Below are 18,032 nucleotides of genomic sequence, written 5' to 3'. Positions count from 1 at the left end.
TTAATTGACTTCATTGTCTTTCATTGTACACATGCAACCTCAGAATGATATTGTCTTAGTAAGCAGTTTTACTCTTTGATAGAATTTAAAGAAAAGTCAAACTGTGTAAAGAAAACATTTGAGTCACTTCTGTTGTACTGACTTAATGATGTAAACAAGCAGATACTTAAAATAAAATTGACAGACTGGCGTATTTTTGGGTCTTCTGAAGTTTTGTGTACTTAGGTCATCTGTGGTTGCAAATGAATGGTACTTGCATGCATGCAAATAGTCATGTTTTAGCTGTTTTTAATTCCATTTTTAGAACACAAATGAATGATGTTGAAATGTGGAAAAATGTCACATGTGTATCATTAGCTCATATTAACAGTAAATGAAATCTGCTAAGCTGTAAATAGATGTTCGTACCTTATTATAGGTGTAAAGCAGTCGAGGCTGTATATTTACATTAGTACTATTCTTTTCTATTGAAAATTATGACGTTCATTTTGCATGAACAGCAAAAAGAAAGGGGCAAAGTTGCAACAATGCTGCTTAGTGATAACGGGCCACTGTTTTGACGACATCCTTGTATACTCAAGGAGAATGTTCCTTAGATGATGTTGCAGTTGTTCCGTCTAGTGAATAATATGGCATTTTTAGTTCAACTATACGAAGTATAAGGAGAGCTATCCTACTTAACCCGGCATCGGCGTCATTCTGCCTCCCCACCTTGGTTAAAGTTTTTTTACATTTTCTCTTTTTATCCCCTGACGAAAGTTGGAGGGATATAGTTTTGGCATTGTCCGTCCGTCTTTCTGTCCTTCTTTCCGTCCGTCCGTCCGGAGCCATATCTAGGAAATGGTTGGGAATATTTATTTAAAACTTCATATACATGTTCACCACAATGAGTTCTTGCGGCCCGTCAAGTTTCAGTCAGATTGCCCAAGTAACACCAGAGTTATGGCCCTTAGAAGTTTCTAGTGTTAACTATATAGGGTACTATAAATATGGCAATTTCTGCATCATAACTTTTGATATATTTGACCTAGAACTATGAAACTTAAACAGAATTTAGATCACCATAATGTGGTTGTGTACACACAATTTCATTTGGATTTATTTGTAAATTAAGAGTTATTGCCCTTTAATTGTATAAAAATCCACATATTTGTACATAACAAACTTCATTTTGTAGAATTTCATTAAATTTCTTTCATTCTTTTCCATGAACATTTATTGTAAACATGTGAAGTTGTGTACCCACACCTGGTCGCCCCCTTACCTTGATCACACACCTTCCCCCCCCCCCCCCCCCCCCCCCCCCCCCCCCACAAAAAAAAAAAAAAAAAAATTCATTCCTTATTTTAGATTTTTTTCAAACAAACTTCATATACATGTTCACCACTATGAGGTTATGGGGCCCTTCAAGTTTCAGACAGATTGCCCAAGTATTATTATTATTATATTGTAACTTCAGAGTTATTGCCCTTTAATTGTCTAAAAATCCACATATTTGTACATAACAAACTTACCATTTGGCAGAATTTCATTAAATTTCTTTCATTCTTTTCTGTGAACATTTATTATAAACATGTGAAGTTGCGCACCCACACCCTTGCCTTGGTCACACCCCCTCCCCCTCCCAACCCCACTCCCCCCCACTCCCCAGTTTGTTTTTTTTTTTCATTTATTTTAGATTTTTTTCAAACCTTCCAAGTTGTACTATTCCCCCACCTCACCTCTCCACCCAGTCATGCCCACCCCACTGATCATACCCCCCCTCCCCCCCCCCCCCCCCCCCCCCCCCCCCCCCCCCCCCCCCAACTTCCCCCTTTTACCTTTTTTTTTTTTTTTTTTTTTTTTTTCATTTTTAATTTTCAATCAATATTTATAATCAGCATGTGAAATTTTGTTTCCTCTCCCGTTCCCTGCACCCCCACCCGTAAAAAAATAAATATATACATATATCTATATATAGATATATATATTTCCATCCTTTTTTTTTTTTTTAAATGTTCAAACCTTCAACATGTTAAGTTGTGACTGCACAAACCTTGCCCTCAGCCATGTTCAAGATATCTTATCTGTGTTCTCTTAAGGACATCTGATCTTTTAAGTTCAAATGTACATGTAAAACAGCAACACCTGGTGCCAAACCACTCAAAGACAATATTTCATTCCAGTTAAACTTCAAGCTCACATTTCAATTAACTGCATTTGATTTTAAAAGCTAAGCTTATTACAGTAAGCATATCCCATTCAAAATAAATTCTTTAGTCAGGATCAAAGTATCATACATTTATTGTGTACTCTTTCATTAAACATTTGTTTTCTGTTAAAATTGATTTTGACTAATGAAATTATTTGCTTCTTATTAACATCCTTAACTTTTTGCCGGATATATCTTTTTGCCATTCCTCACCACAAACCCTTTCGGCGGGGGATACCAATTCATCAAATTTGCTTGTTTCTACTTGTCTCTGTAATTACTTGATGGATTTGATTCAAACTTAAAATATTTATTCCTCATCATCACCCACATCATCTGACCTAAGGGCCATAACTCTGGTACCAATATTTCATGACTTATCCCCCCTTTTCACTTAGATTTTCAGGTTAAAGTTTTGATGCACCTTCACTCTGTCTCTGATATTGCTGAATGGATTTGATTCAAACTTAAAATAGTTGTTCAACATCATAACACTTTTACAATTTTTTCATGAATTATTCCTCCTTTTTACTTAGAATTTCAAGTTAAAGTTTTGATGCACTTTCACTCTAACTCTGTTATTAATGAATTGATTTGATTCAAACTTAAAATAGTTGTTCAACCTCATCACCCACATCATATGACACAAGGTGCATAACTCTGGCACAATTTTTTCATGAATTAAGCCTTTAGAATTTAAGGTTAATTTTGATGCATTTTCACTATATCTCAGTTATTATGAAATGCATATTTAATTCAAAACTTGAAGTAGTTCCACATCATCACCCACATCATATGACACAAGGTGCATAACTTTTGCACCAATGTTTAATGAATTATGCCCCCCTTTTGCTTAGAATATACTTATATAGTGTTTTGATACACTTTATCTTTACCTCTCTTATAACTTAATATTTTTGGTTGCGGGTTTACCCCGCTACCAAAGTTAAAGTGTATTTCTGACAATCATAGCATCTTTATTTGATTCCGAATCACATCCAAAGGATGTTCATGTGCTACACAAAATAGTCCCATTCATGAACAACGCGGATGAATTATCAATGAACAAGCAGTTCTTATTCAACCTGTATCCACTCGCACTGACCATTTAGATTATATAAGATCTATCAATGATAAGGTATTCCAGCCCATGGTTACATCACAAGCTGGGTCTGGCAGAGTTCATCTTAAATATGAGGCACATTAAATTTGTATTTGTTTCTTATTTATGTATTCACAGACTGGCATTTAAACAGAAATAAATCTACCAAAAACCCGCAACCATCAGACATTTCAAGGCTTTGATTGACACCAGCTATTGTGCAATATCTTCATCCACCATTGGAGTCACTCCAGTGACAGCTCCAGTTTCCTCAGATGTGCCCAGTTTCACTATCCAGCATCGAAATATTCGAGCGCACTGTCTCTTGTGACAGCTCTTGTATAATATAACCTTGTTTACAAATGCAAAGGAAATGTAATGTAAATATAAGAAATGAAGTAATCTTTTTCGGAGTTCATGCAAAATGAATGACAGAGTAGGATTGGCAAATTAAACATGAATCGCTAGGGCAATTCATGGATTTGCAGATCCTGTTCTGTTGGACATTTCGCATGAAATCCGAAAAGAAATTTTGTTTCTTAATTATGTCATATCTCTAAACAAAGTAGAAACAATTAAGTACAGCTGCCATATACAAAACATCAAAATTTTGTTTGTTTTATGACAATATTTGATCCAGCTTTTAAAAGAAAATATTTACATTCACACTATTCTTTTCCATTGAAAATTATGACGTTCACTTCATATGAAAAGCAAAACGAAAGGCGTGAAAGTTACGTCAAAGCTGCTTAGTGATAACGGGCCTCTGTTTTGACGACGTCCACTTATTTTCAAGGAGAACTTTCCATAGATGATGTCCCATTTGTTCTGTCTCGTGAACAGATTGCATGGGAAGCTGGTTTTAATGTTAAATGCAACAAAATGTGTGCAATTTGTTATATTGTTATACTCCCAACTAAACATGTTTGGGGGGGTGGGGGGGCTATATAGGAGTCAGTTTCGTTGCATCCCGTCCCGTCCCATCCCGAAATCTATATACCTGGAAGGATTTAATTTAACTTCACATTATTATTCCTCAAGACCAGATGACGTGTTGAACACATCACCTATGCTTGATGGTCAAAGGTCAAGGTCACAATTCAAGGTCAAAGGTTAGATATTTTGTCTTTGCTCCATAACTTCTATGTGCCTGGAAGGGTTTTATTACTAAATGGATTTGATTCAAACTTAAAATAGTTGTTCAACATCATCACCCATATCATATGACACAAGGGCCATATCTCTTGCACCAATATTTCATAAATTATGCCCCCCTTTTTATGCCCCCGAAGGGAGGCATATTAGTTTTCAACTGTTCGTTCGCTAGTTTGTTCGTCACAACGTTAACTTTTTGCATGAAGGCACTTTACTCGCGAACCACTGCACCCAGGACCTTCAATCTTCACATGCTGATAGTACTTATTGAGTACACGACCCCTACTGACTTTGGGGTCACCAGGTCAAATGTCAAGGCCACTAGGTCAAAGGTCAAGGCGCCACGGGGGCATTTGTCACCATTAGTGACAGCTCTTGTTACTTAGAATTTCAGGTTAAAGTTTTCACTTTATCTCAGTTATTACTAAATGGATTTGATTCAAACTTAAAATAGATGTACCACCTTATCACCCACATCATGTGACACAAGGTGCATAACTCTGACACCAATTTTTTATGAATTATGCCCCCTTTTACTTAGAATTTAAGGTTAATTTTGATGCATTTTCACTATATCTCAGTTATTATGTCTCCCACCACACAGTGGTGTGGGAGACATATTGATTTACTCCAGTCTGTGTGTCCGTCTGTCAGTCTGTGTGTGTGTCTGTCACAAGGCTTGTCCGCACTCTAAGTCGAACATTTCTCATCTGATCTTCACCAAACTTGAACAAAATGTGTTTGACCATGAGACCGCGGCCAAGTTCGATAACTAGCCAAGTCGGTCAAGGCATTTTGGAGTTACGGCCCTTGAATTACCGAAAAATCAGCCTTTTCTCTCTTGTCCGCTCTCTAATTCGAACATTTCTCATCCCATCTTCGTCAGACTTGAACAAAATGTGTTTGACCATAAGACCTCAGCCAAGAACCATAACTAGCCAAATCTGCCCAGGCACTTTTGAATTATGGCCATTGAATTACTGATTGGATCCACTCGTCCAGACCATCTTATTGGATCCACTCGTCTAAACCATCTAGAGAAACTAGACATTTTTCATAGGGGCAGTTGTGGGAGACATGCCCTTTTCTCAAAAGCATCTCTAGTTACTAAATGCATTTGATTCAAACTTTAAGTAGTTGTTGCACATCATCACCCACATCATATGACACAAGGTGCATAACTCTTGCACCAATACTTCCTGAATTATGCCCCTTTTTTGCTTAGAATTATACTAACTCACGAAAGGCTTGACAGATTTAGATAGATTTTGGTACACAGGTGTAACATCATAAAATACAGGTCAAGTTCGACTTAAATTGCACCTTCCTGTGGCCATGTCTTTCTTATGGTTGCCATTCTTCTGTGACAAGACCGTATTGTAAGGGTATTCGTCACTCCTGTGACAGTTCTAGTTTACAAATGGAAAGGAAATATAATGTAAATATAAGAAATGAAACTTTTTTCGGTTTTCATAAGAAATGAACGACAGAATAGGATTGGCAAATTAAACATGAATGGCTAGCACCATTCATTGATTTCCCAATCCTATTTTGTTGTTATTTGGCATGAACACACAAAACAATTTCATTTGTTTATTAGAAGGTTCATAAAGTCTGCAGACACTAATGAGATAATGATTCAAGTTGTTCATTATTTTCCTATTACACCTCAGCAGTGAATGGACTACACTAGTAGATTGATGATTAATTTGTTTAGTACTCAAATTTCTGGTTTTAATTATTAGTTATAATATAATTAATTATATGTGCATTCTTTGTATCATAATAAGAAAATAATAATTATTGCATATAACTCATTAATGGTGTCATGTCTCTTGTTTAGAGTATGGGTTTAATTATTAGTTATAATTATTAGTTGCCTAGTTTTAGGATTTTGAGCTAGTCTTGAAAATTGGAACATTCAAAAATGACTCAATGGTGGGTGCCAAGATCACTCTGTGATCTCTTGTTAAATAGGGTTTGAATTCAAGCTCGCATGCTCCCAGAATGAGAGTACATTTTGAAAAATACAAATATCTTTTGTCCAAGCATGCAAAACTTTGTGAGTGAGAAAATGGAAAAGATGATACTTTTCATTACTTCAGCTTTCAGTTTTGATTTGTAAAAACCCATTCATTGGTGGCATTTTACATGTTTGACACAGTATGCTTCAGTTGATGACATTTTACAGTGCGTGGACTGGTTTGCAGATTTAATTATGTGATATTCTATCAACATTTTTTAGCTCGACTATTCAAGGAATAGGTAGACCTATTGGACTCATCCATGCATCGGCGTCGGCATCCCAATTTGGTTAAGTTTTTAGCTCACCTGAGCAAGAAGTGCTCAAAGGTGAGCTTTTGTGATCGCCTGTGTCCGTCGTCCGTCCGTCGTCAACAATTTGACTGTTAACACTCTAGAGGTCACAGTTTTGGCCCAATCTTAATGAAACTTGGTCAGAATGTTACTCTCAATAAAATCTTGGACGAGCTCGATATTGGGTCATCTGGGGTCAAAAACTATGTCACCAGGTCAAATCAAAGGAAAAGCTAGTTAACACTCTATAAGCCACATTTATGACTGTATCTTAAGGAAACTTGGTCAGAGTGTTAATGATCTTTAGGTCAAGTTTAAATCTGGGTCAGGTGGGGTCAGAAAACTAGGTCACCAGGTCAAATCAAAGGAAAAGCTTGTAAACAGTCTAGAGGCCAAATTTATGATAGTATCTTCATGAAACTTGGTCAGAATGTTAATCTTGATGATCGTTAGACCAAGGTCGAATCTGGGTCTTGTGGGTTCAAAAACTAGTTCACTAGGTCAAATTAAAGGAAAAACTAGTTAACACTCTAGAGGCCACATATATGACCATATCTTAATGAAACTTGGTCAGAAGGTTAATCTTGATGATCTTTAGGTCAATAGGTCAGGTGAGCGATACAGGGCCTTCATGGCCCTCTTGTTACAAAATTATGCCCCTTTTTCGAGGTTTTTGTATGTAAGCTGGTATCTCAGTACCCACTAATGGGAATGGATTGAAACTTCACACACTTGTTCATTGTGATGATCGGACATGCAATACACAGGTTCCATAACTCTACTTTGCATTTTTACAAAATTATGGCCCTTTGACATAGCAGTTTTTAGTTAAGTTTTTATATGTAAGCTGGTATCTCAGTACCCACTAATGGGAATGGATTGAAACCACACAGTTTTCCATTGTCATTCTCTGATATGCATTTTACAGGTTCCATAGCCCTGTTTTGCAATTTTACAGAATTATGCCCCTTTTTCAACTCAAATATTCATTCAATTGACAAGGCTGTTGAATAGTCGAGGTTGCTGTCCTCCGACAGCTCTTGTTTGATATACAACCTAGTTTCTGTAAAAAACAGATACCTGTTCTTCCGTATGTAAATTTTTTATCAAAAATGGGCAATCTCAAAAATGTGTGTAACCCTGTTAAAGAAACTGGCCCACAGTTTGAGTGAAATTGTTTAACATGTTCATTTCCACTAAGTTTGACATAGGGTATATACCAGTATATGAAACTGAAAAATGATAAAATGGGTGAAAATAAAAGTTAGATATTGGTAAAAATGCAAAGAGAATGTAAATTTTTTGCATTTTTTCAAAAGAGTTGCAACAGTTTACTACCTTCTGCACAGTAGTTGTGGTTATTTATAAGACTATCCTGCAAAAATCTTATGTCAGTAAGTTTGTACCAATAGACACATTCAGAGTACTCGATCACCTTTTATGGACTTTTGAGAGAAATAATTTTTAGCCTAAAATGCGTGGGTTAGTGCCTTTAAATAACTGTCAGTGCTAGTTGATAGGACCAATTTAAACAATACACTCAAATAGGAGAGATCGTGTTTGTAAACAAATCCATTGTATTTTCTATTTTTAGAACTGATAAGACAAAGACCGTGTGGGCAGACGCCGAGCGTCCATGTTTTTTGTAAACAGTGATGTTTTTCTAACGGCTTAAACTTTCTTAAAACACAAATAATATCAATAATTTTTTGATCAATGGAAAGTGTATAAAACAAGCAATTTATTGATTACTTTTGATTATAATTTCGAAATTAAATGGATTAATTATGAAAGCTTAACTTACAGTGTTTTTTCTAAAAGTTTGGAGGATCGCTACGCCGCTATTAAAATCTTATGTCATTTAAAATGGTTATTCATTTCAAAAAGATATTTAAATGGGAAAATATGAAAATCGTAAGCATTACAAAACTTTTTGAATTTTTAAAATCCATAAATGAGCAAAAAAGTTATTAAAAATTAAAAATTCAGATCCCATACACAAACGATGTAAAAACATTTGTTTTACCCACCACCAGATAAACAGGTATTTATGCGTGACGTCATGGCGATCTCTCCTATACTTTCTGCACTTTATGTTCTGGAAGTGATAATTTGTGTATTGTGATCTTCTCAGTGTATAAAAGTTGTGACAAACATCACTTTATCCCTTGGATGAACAATGAACATTTCTATTTTTGATGTATAGAATTAGTATGGCAAGTGTTGAATTTACTGGTACACTGTAAGTCAGACTACTTTCAGAGTTTTTTCAGCTGCCTTGGGAAAAGAACTTTAAGTTAGTTTAATCATATTTTATTGCTTTCTTCTCATGGCAATACAAATTTACAAGACATGCATACAAAAGTCGAACTAAATTTAAGAATTTCATAAATGCATGGATATACAGATTATATATAAAAGCAAAAGGGTTGGGCCACAAGTTTTAACAACATTAGCAGGCTTGCCCTTCACAGTTGTCATACTGCTAGTAACAGAATGAGCATTATTTTCTTTGTATTTTCGTCGCATTTACATGAAATTAAGGAATAAATGATTTAATAATGAAGTTCAAAAATAAATAAGAGGAAAAAATAATAAAAAATACAATGAAGAAGTAATATTTGATTTTGGAAAGAAGAGAGAAGGAAAAAATAGATCCTGCATTGATATTTCCTGCCCATAAGCTCATCGCAAACACCGAATATACACCTCAGACAGCCATTGTTGAAAATGTATTTTAATTTAAATCTAGAAACATACTAATCATTTTCGAACCTTCTTGTCGATTTGATAAAACAGTGAACATGTTGAAAGAGCCTTTTATTGTCTTCGTCACTTAAATGGTTGATTCCAAAGAGTAATTTGGAAAATTTTGAAAATTGGGAAAAGAAATCTGAAAAAAACTAGGGATAAATTGCCTTCCCCAATACCCTTTATAAGTGTTCTTGTTTTATGAATGAATTATGACAGCAGTACAATTTTGCAGTGTTAAATGTCTTAAATCTTCATATTTAGAGTTTATACGAGGGGCGTTCAATAAATACCCGGAAAAGTGCTCTCAATTCTTCATGTATCATCGAAAATAAATGAAAATGCTACAAAATGTAGACTAGGGAATACTGAGTTGATATGTCAAAATTAGATTGTCTTTGGATAAAAAATAAGTAAATGCGAGTCCCCATGGCAACGTCATGTGATGTCATCCGGCCCAATTTTGTATCTTTTTCTATTTTACATGCGCAAAAACATTACTTGCCACTTACCTATTTTTCAAGCTGCCTTTTCTTAAATTGGGTGAATATTGATATGAAAAGTAAGCCTTACACCAATAACGTCAAATTATAAATGTGACATCATTAAAATATTTGGCAGGCATATTGAGTTGGTCGTCGCTTGAAAATCAGTGTTGAACGGAGATGTGAGATAACATTTTGTGTTTTGAATCGAAAATCAAGGAAAGAGACAAATGCTATGCTGAAAAAGGTTTAAGGGACATTGCCCTGAAGAAAACAATTTTTTATTAGTGGGACGTGACGTTTAAAAGTGGTCAGGAGAATATTGCTGACAACTTGTGTTACAAACATGAAAAATAACGTTCAGTCACATTTAATAAATTAAAGAGCTCCTTGATAGGGCATCAGTTCAATGTCCAATTTCTTCAATACGACAGGAACATCATATGAACAGTATTTATTTATTCTTAGGAAGGTGTAAAATGCATTTAATGGTGATAAACATTGAATCAATGGTAATCACGAGTAGTATTGATTAATTGAGTGTGATATGACAGCATGATAATGACATTGGGCCGCTTTTGAGGTGATGGCGTTGCCTAGGAGATGACAAATAAATATTGTGCATGTTCTGAAATCTGTAATTTACGTATTTGAATTCAGTGTGTTCATATCCGTCATATTTTCAAATTTTAGCAAAATGAGATTACAAATAAAGAAATGAGAGCACTTTTCCGGGTATTTATTGAACACCCCTTGTATGCTGCCATGTGGATGGCACAGTATGGGGAGAGGAAGAGAACCTGTTTTAGACAGTGGCAGTTTGTTGACAACATCAAAGCAAACTTTGAAACACATTTCATTTTGTTCTCTGTCTTTCAGGAGAAACAAACATTTGACCCTATAGCAGAACATAGGTATTGGTGTCCATGGTTACAATCTGGCTCCCTGAATTTGACTGTAAGAGAAGCAAGAAGCCAGGATACTAGTCCAGTAGTTTCACCTGTGAAATCACCATCAGCCACTCCTATATCACCTGATCATGTAGATCCGACTTGGTTGTTGGTCACAAAGATTTTATGTCACAATGCTGAAGATGAAGATGACTTTTGCAGGCAGATGAAGCAGGTATCAAAGTTTATTTGAAAACTGTTGCAGGTTTACTGACAAGAATGTCATTTGAATATATGTAATATTTACCTGTTCAAAAGCTTTTATAAAATATTTATACCAGAGAATTTGAATTTCTTATTTACCTACATACACAAAATTTAGATTGGAGTAGGTTGTTTTATGTGGGAAGGGCAAGGTGGGGGTAAGCTAAGGGGTTTTAATAAGTTGAATTCAGATTTACATATTGTCACCAAATTTGATGTGTTTGCAAGCTCATAAGAAGACCTAGCTTGTAATTAATTTAAACCACTGGGGTCAAGTTCAGATATTGACAAAAGTGTTTCATGGTATTGACAAAATAATATGGTGGAGCGATTCAATGTTTCAAGAAAATGGTCCTATATTACTGCAGTGCTATTCTTGATTTCAGTGTACCTTATGAAACTTTGGCATATATCAAATAACTAAACGCTATGCATGCGCATTATATTATATAAAATGTGATTATGTGTGTATCGTTTTGGGCAGTTGATTTGGGAATATGAATTAAATAATAGGTAACTTGTCAACATCATGATGTTGCAAAACAAATCTTTGGACTGAACTGCCTATTAATATCATAAAAGTGTTCCCAGAATAAGCAGCAAATACACTATTCTGTTAGTTACATTTATTGGAAATATTCTAAAATGTGCTGCTCCTTAATCAATTTTCAAGTTTTCCCGTCCTTAGTCAGTGTTTTCTCATATATTTACGTCATTTCAGAGCCCACAAGTTGAGGGATTGCGTCATTTGAGGAAGGTTCTGCGTCAGTGTACGTCTCCAACCAGTCCTACAAAATTACCACAACCATAATTGTATACCAGATAGTATCAACTCAGCAATTTTGCATAATGAAAAGACTTACAAAAGTATACAAAAACACATCACTAGCTGCAACAAATTATCAGAGAACCATGGACATTGGTGTTTTCTGTGTTTCTGTGGTTAAACTGTGTGTACATATTGTAGTGAGGGACCTCTGTGGTTGAGTGATCCAGGTCCCTGACTTTGATCACAGGCCGCTTACTGCTGTTGTCGAGTGATCCAGAGGTCGCTAACTGCTGTGATCGAGTGATCCAGGTCACAGGCCACTCACTACTGTGGTCGAGTGATCCAGGTCACTGACTTTGATCACAGACCGCTCACTGCTGTGGTCGAGTGATCCAGGTCACTGACTTTGATCACAGGCCGCTCACTGCTTTAGTGAGGGACCTCTGTGGTCGAGTGATCCAGGTCACTGGATTTGATCACAGGCCACTCACTGCTGTGGTGAGGGACCTCTGGTCGAGTGATCCAGGTCACTGACTTCGATCACAGGCCGCTCACTGCTGTGGTGAGGGACCTCTGTGGTCGAGTGATCCAGGTCACTGACTGATCACAGGCCACTCACTGCTGTAGTGAGGGACCTCTGTGGTCGAGTGATCCAGGTCACTGACATTGATCTCAGGCCACTCACTGCTGTGGGTTTGAAATTCTGAAGAAATTTTAAAATCAGACCACTATCAAAAAAAGATATTTATGGCATCTTTTACATGCATCTGAGTTATTTTGCTTTTTTTAAGACCAACCCACTTATCTCAGTAGGGAGAGAGTAGATCTGATCAGTCTGACCCCTGGTTGCAGCATATATTCTCTGTGACAGTTCGACTGAAGTCTGTTATCCTTCACCTCTGATTAGCAGTTACTTGCAGAGAACAGGTTACCGGTAGTACTGGTACAGAATTCAAGAACACTGGTCAGGTTAACTGCCCTCAGTTACATAGTTGAAATACTATAATTGAAAAACGGCACTAAACCTGATGCAAAGCAAAATTAATGCCCTTTTAATTAAGATTCTTGAGAGTAGGATGTTAAGCATAGCAATTTCTAAAGATTTAGCTGAAAAAAGTAGAGAAATTATTTTTCAGAATTAAGGCAATGCAATTGAATCAAACGTTTTGTTTTATAATGCAATAGAAACAGCTGCTACCATTTTGATCAAATACTCAAACATATCTCTCTCATTTATAAGCTGATTCTGACGGTTCTTTCACAGCCTTTAAAGAAAACCTAACAGACAGAAGTATTATTTGAAGATGTTGCTGTGGTACTGTGAAAATTATTTAGTTTATACTAATTAATTATAGCTCAATTGTAATGAAGGCTTCAACCTTATTTGAACAACTCTTCAGTCCACTTCCTAGAAAAACCACTACTGGTGTCATATATATGTAAGGTGTGGTCATGACAAGTTAAGCTGGAACCCACGACCCCTGGGTTGAGCGGCAGTCACCTTAACCACTAGACCACCCCTCCCGATGAAATTTATTTGATTTTATGGTTTTTGCAAGAAAAAAATTCATGGGGGCAGGAACTAGTTGCTTTCATAGTTTAAAAATTATGCTAATTGTCTTCACTGGGATTTAATTTCATGTGTCGGTGCAACTATAAAAATTGGTCCCCAACAAATAACAGATTGTACAGTGTAATGTATGAAAAAAAAACACTTTCAAAGTGGCTTATTCACATTTTAGGGAAAATGAGGTATTTTCAAAAAACTATTGCGACTTTAGTTATGTTCTTGCTAGTCATAACGGTGATATACAAAAACCATGTTTTAAAGGGTTTGAAACATGTACAATACTTTTGAAATAATGAAATCAACATGCATTTCCGATTTTGCAAATATTTGCTAGTCAATTACACATATTTTTATGTCTTCAACATTGATAAGACATTTTATATTATACTATATGTAAAATAAGAAATGTAGTCTCCCGGTCTACGTTGATTTTTTAAAAATGTTGCAAAATATATGTTATTTCTAGCACAATTTAAAATGAAAATTCTGTATATTGTGAACCATTACCAGTAATGTTGTTATGGGGATGGGGGAGGGAGTGGGGCTTATACTTCTGTGGGTAATATGGTTGCATCAAACCAAGAAATTCAATTTCTTTTTCGAATTATATCCCCATGATATACAGTAGACATTTAAGCCAAAATCGTACAATTTCTTACCCATGAAATTAAATGATTCAACAGTTTGTCATATACACATCCATACACACACTGCTGTAGGGTTAAGTTATGGTTTATGGGGTCTGCATTCTGGGGATATGGCTTTTCCTATTGGATTTTTGTCTTTTTTTTTCATTCAGTACATTTAAAATGTGTAAGAAAATAAAACTGAACTCTGTATTGTAGTCTCGGACTTTGTCTTTTCTTTTTGTTTGGAAATTCTGTGTTAACTTCTGTTGCAATATATTTTAGAAAAAAAATCTTGTTTCTGCAGTATGTATTGAGTTGTTCTTTGAAAGAAATACAAATATGATTATAATCCTAAAAAAACAGTTACTTATTTTTAGCTCACATGTCACAAAGTGACAGTGTGAGCTTTTGTGATCACGCAGCGTCCGTCGTCCGTCCGTCCGTCCGTCCGTGCGTCCGTGCGTAAACTTTTGCTTGTGACCTCTCTAGAGGTCACATTTTTCATGGGATCTTTATGAAAGTTGGTCAGAATGTTTATCTTGATGATATCTAGGTCAAGTTCGAAACTGGGTCACGTGCGGTCAAAAACTAGGTCAGTAGGTCGAAAAATAGAAAAACCTTGTGACCTCTCTAGAGGCCATATTTTTCAAAAGATCTTCATGAAAATTGGTCAAAATGTTTACCTTGATGATATCTAGGTCAAGTTCGAAACTGGGTCACGTGCCTTCAAAAACTAGGTCAGTAGGTCAAATAATAGAAAAACCTTGTGACCTCTCTAGAGGCCATATTTTTCATGGGATCTGTATGAAAGTTGGTCTGAATGTTTATCTTGATGATATCTAGATCAAGTTCGAAACTGGGTCAGCTGCGGTCAAAAACTAGGTCATTAGGTCTAAAAATAGAAAAACCTTGTGACCTCTCTAGAGGTCATACTTTTGAATGGATCTTCAGGAAAATTGGTCAGAATGTTCACTTTAATGATATCTAGGTCAGTTTCGAAACTGGGTCATGTGCCGTCAGTAACTAGGTCAGTAGGTCAAATAATAAAAAAAACCTTGTGACCTCTCTAGAGGCCATATTTTTCATGGGATCTGTATGAAGATTGGTCTGAATGTTCATCTTGATGATATCTAGGCCAAGTTCGAAACTGGGTCAACTGTGGTTAAAAACTAGGTCAGTAGGTCTAAAAATAGAAAAACCTTGTGACCTCTCTAGAGGCCATATTTTTCACAAGATCTTCATGAAAATTGGTCAGAATGTTCACCTTGATGATATCTAGGTCAAGTTTGAAACTGGGTCATGTACCGTCAAAAACTAGGTCAGTAGGTCAAATAATAGAAAAACCTTGTGACCTCTCTAGAGGCCATATTTTTCATGGGATCTGTATGAAAGTTGGTCTGAATGTTCATCTTGATGATATCTAGGTCAAGTTTGAAACTGGGTCAGCTACGGTCAAAAACTAGCTCATTAGGTCTAAAAATAGAAAAACCTTGTGACCTCTCTAGAGGCCATACTTTTGAATGGATCTTCATGAAAATTGGTCAGAACGTTCACCTTGATGATATCTGGGTCAAGTTCGAAACTGGGTCACGTGCCGTCAATAACTAGGTCAGTAGGTCAAATAATGAAAAAACCTTGTGACCTCTCTAGAGGCCATATTTTTCATGGGATCTGTATGAAAGTTGGTCTGAATGTTCATCTTTATGATATCTAGGTCAGGTTCAAAACTGGGTCACATGAGTTCAAAAACTAGGTCACTATGTCAAATAATAGAAAAAAAACGACGTCATACTCAGTTCAAAACTGGGTCATGTTGGGACAGGTGAGCGATTCAGGACCATCATGGTCCTCTTGTTTCATATTTTAATAAAGTTAAGGAGTTATCTTATGGTGGTTGCTTGGGTGGTCTGTTTTAATTTCATCAACAATTTCTTTAAACAGTATCTTCTCCAAAACTACTGAATGGATTTTCATGAAACTTTACACAAATGATCTCTGGGTAGCCCTCTTTCAAAGTTGTTCAAATGGTTCCAGTTCATTGGAGATACAGGTTTTTTTGGTTAAAAATAGGTTTTCAGCTATCGAACATTAAAAATCCTCTTTCGCTAGAGCTTTGATATTTGGCACTTTCTACCCTTATTGTCCAAGTTACTGCAGTAAGGTCAATTTTTTTTTAAAGGTTTGAGTTAAAGCGGCGAAAATGTAGCTGAGGTAGCACTTTTCTATCTGTCCTTTTAAATATCCCACTTTTCTAAGTCTGTTTTTATGCCCCCCTTCGAAGGAGGGGTATATTGTTCTGCAGATGTCGGTCGGTCTGTATGTAGACCAATCCGTTTCCGGATGATAACTCAAGAACGCTTGGGCCTAGGATCATGAAAATTGATAGGGAGGTTGGTCATGACCAGCAGATGACCCCTATTGATTTTGAGGTCAGTATGTCAAAGATCAAGGTCACAGTGACCCGGAACAGTTAAACAGTTTCCGGATGATAACTCAAGAACGCTTGGGCCTAGGGTCATGAAAGTTGATAGGGAGGTCGGTCATGACCAGCAGATGACCCCTATTGATTTTGAGGTCAGTATGTCAAAGATCAAGGTCACAGTGACCCGGAACAGTTAAACGGTTTCCGGTGATAACTCAAGATTGCTTGGGCCTAGGATCGTGAAAGTTGATAGGGAGGTTGGTCATGACCAGCAGATGACCCCTATTGATTTTGAGGTCATTAGGTCAAAGTTCAAGGTCACATTGACCAGCAACATTTAAACCGTTTCCAGAAATAACTTGAGAACGCTTGGGCCTAGGATCATGAAACTTGATAGAGAGGTTGGCCATGACCTGTAGATGACCCCTGTTGATTTTGAGGTCAATAGGTCAAAGGTCAATGTCACATTGAACCAGAACAGTAGAACTATTGTTTACAGTGAGCAAATAATTTCTGTTCCTTGTGCAATTACTGAATGCATCAAGGGGGGGGGGTGGCATTTCATGGTTCATTATTAATCTCTCCTCGTTCCCATATCAGCTGTCACATAATACTGAAGTGTTACAAGACGAAAAAAGATTTAGAATAACTTAGAAGACTTGCATTCAAATTCTAAAGTGACCACACAACTTGGTGGCCATGTTTTTTGACAAGTCATAATACTTTAAGCAATTTTTTTGCAGATTCACACAAGGAACATTTCTTTGAAATTATCTTGGGACCAGAGGTTTTGGAGATTTCATTTGAAGATTTTTCTATTTTGAGCTCAGGCTGCACCTATAAGGCGTAAAAAAAAAATTGTTTGTTTCCAGTATCCCTATCTACCCTAAATTTTTGGCCCGACCCAAAATGTTTTTATGGCCTTAATTGGAGAATATTTTTTTCAACTTTTTAACAAAAAGTTGTAGAAGTGCACTTTTTATGACTTAAACATGGCCAGTAATATTAGAAGTCAACTTACTGATGCTCTAAAGGCATAACCCCCTATTTGTTTACATTTTTTGACACAAAAATAATTTCCGAAAAGTCTCCCTTAATAAAAAAAAATCCAAAAAAAAAAAAATTTCCAACCTACCTACCCTAATTTTCTGAGCATGTTACCGGAAACAAAGAATTTTTTTAGGCCTAATGTGCAACTTCAGTGAACCATTTGAACAATTAACATTGAAAGAGGAATTCGCAAGGAACTTCCAACTAAATTTCAGAGGAAATATCATTTCAAAAATGTTTACTGATGACCAGTGAGTGATCACAATAGATCACATTGAGTTGTGCAGGTGAGCTAGGTAACATGTGCTTGTGATAATCTGTAAAAGACAGAAGGCTGAATTGTACAATGTTGCTGAAGATTTTGTTAACACAGCTGGGATAATCATTTTGTTTCAATTGAAATAAAATAGATAAACAGATTTGGCCAGAAATGCATTT

At 36.1% G+C, this 18,032-nt stretch overlaps 1 protein-coding gene across 1 annotated transcript in view; it reads left to right on the top strand.

The window, feature by feature from the left end:
* The window catches only part of LOC123529121 (zinc finger C3HC-type protein 1-like), a 52,035-nt gene extending 37,610 nt beyond the window's left edge, over positions 1-14,425 (top strand). Inside the window, exons 8-9 of the mRNA XM_045309335.2 lie at positions 10,880-11,125; positions 11,876-14,425. Of these exons, the coding sequence (XP_045165270.2) occupies positions 10,880-11,125; positions 11,876-11,965 (336 nt within the window). The 3' untranslated portion in view covers positions 11,966-14,425. The remainder of the gene's footprint in view (positions 1-10,879; positions 11,126-11,875) is intronic.
* Positions 14,426-18,032: the final 3,607 nt, after the last annotated feature.

The sequence above is a fragment of the Mercenaria mercenaria genome, chromosome 13, assembly GCF_021730395.1.
Source record: "Mercenaria mercenaria strain notata chromosome 13, MADL_Memer_1, whole genome shotgun sequence".
Classification (NCBI taxonomy): domain Eukaryota; kingdom Metazoa; phylum Mollusca; class Bivalvia; order Venerida; family Veneridae; genus Mercenaria; species Mercenaria mercenaria.
Note: the sequence above shows the minus strand (reverse complement) of the source record. Positions and strands in the feature narration are given on the sequence as shown.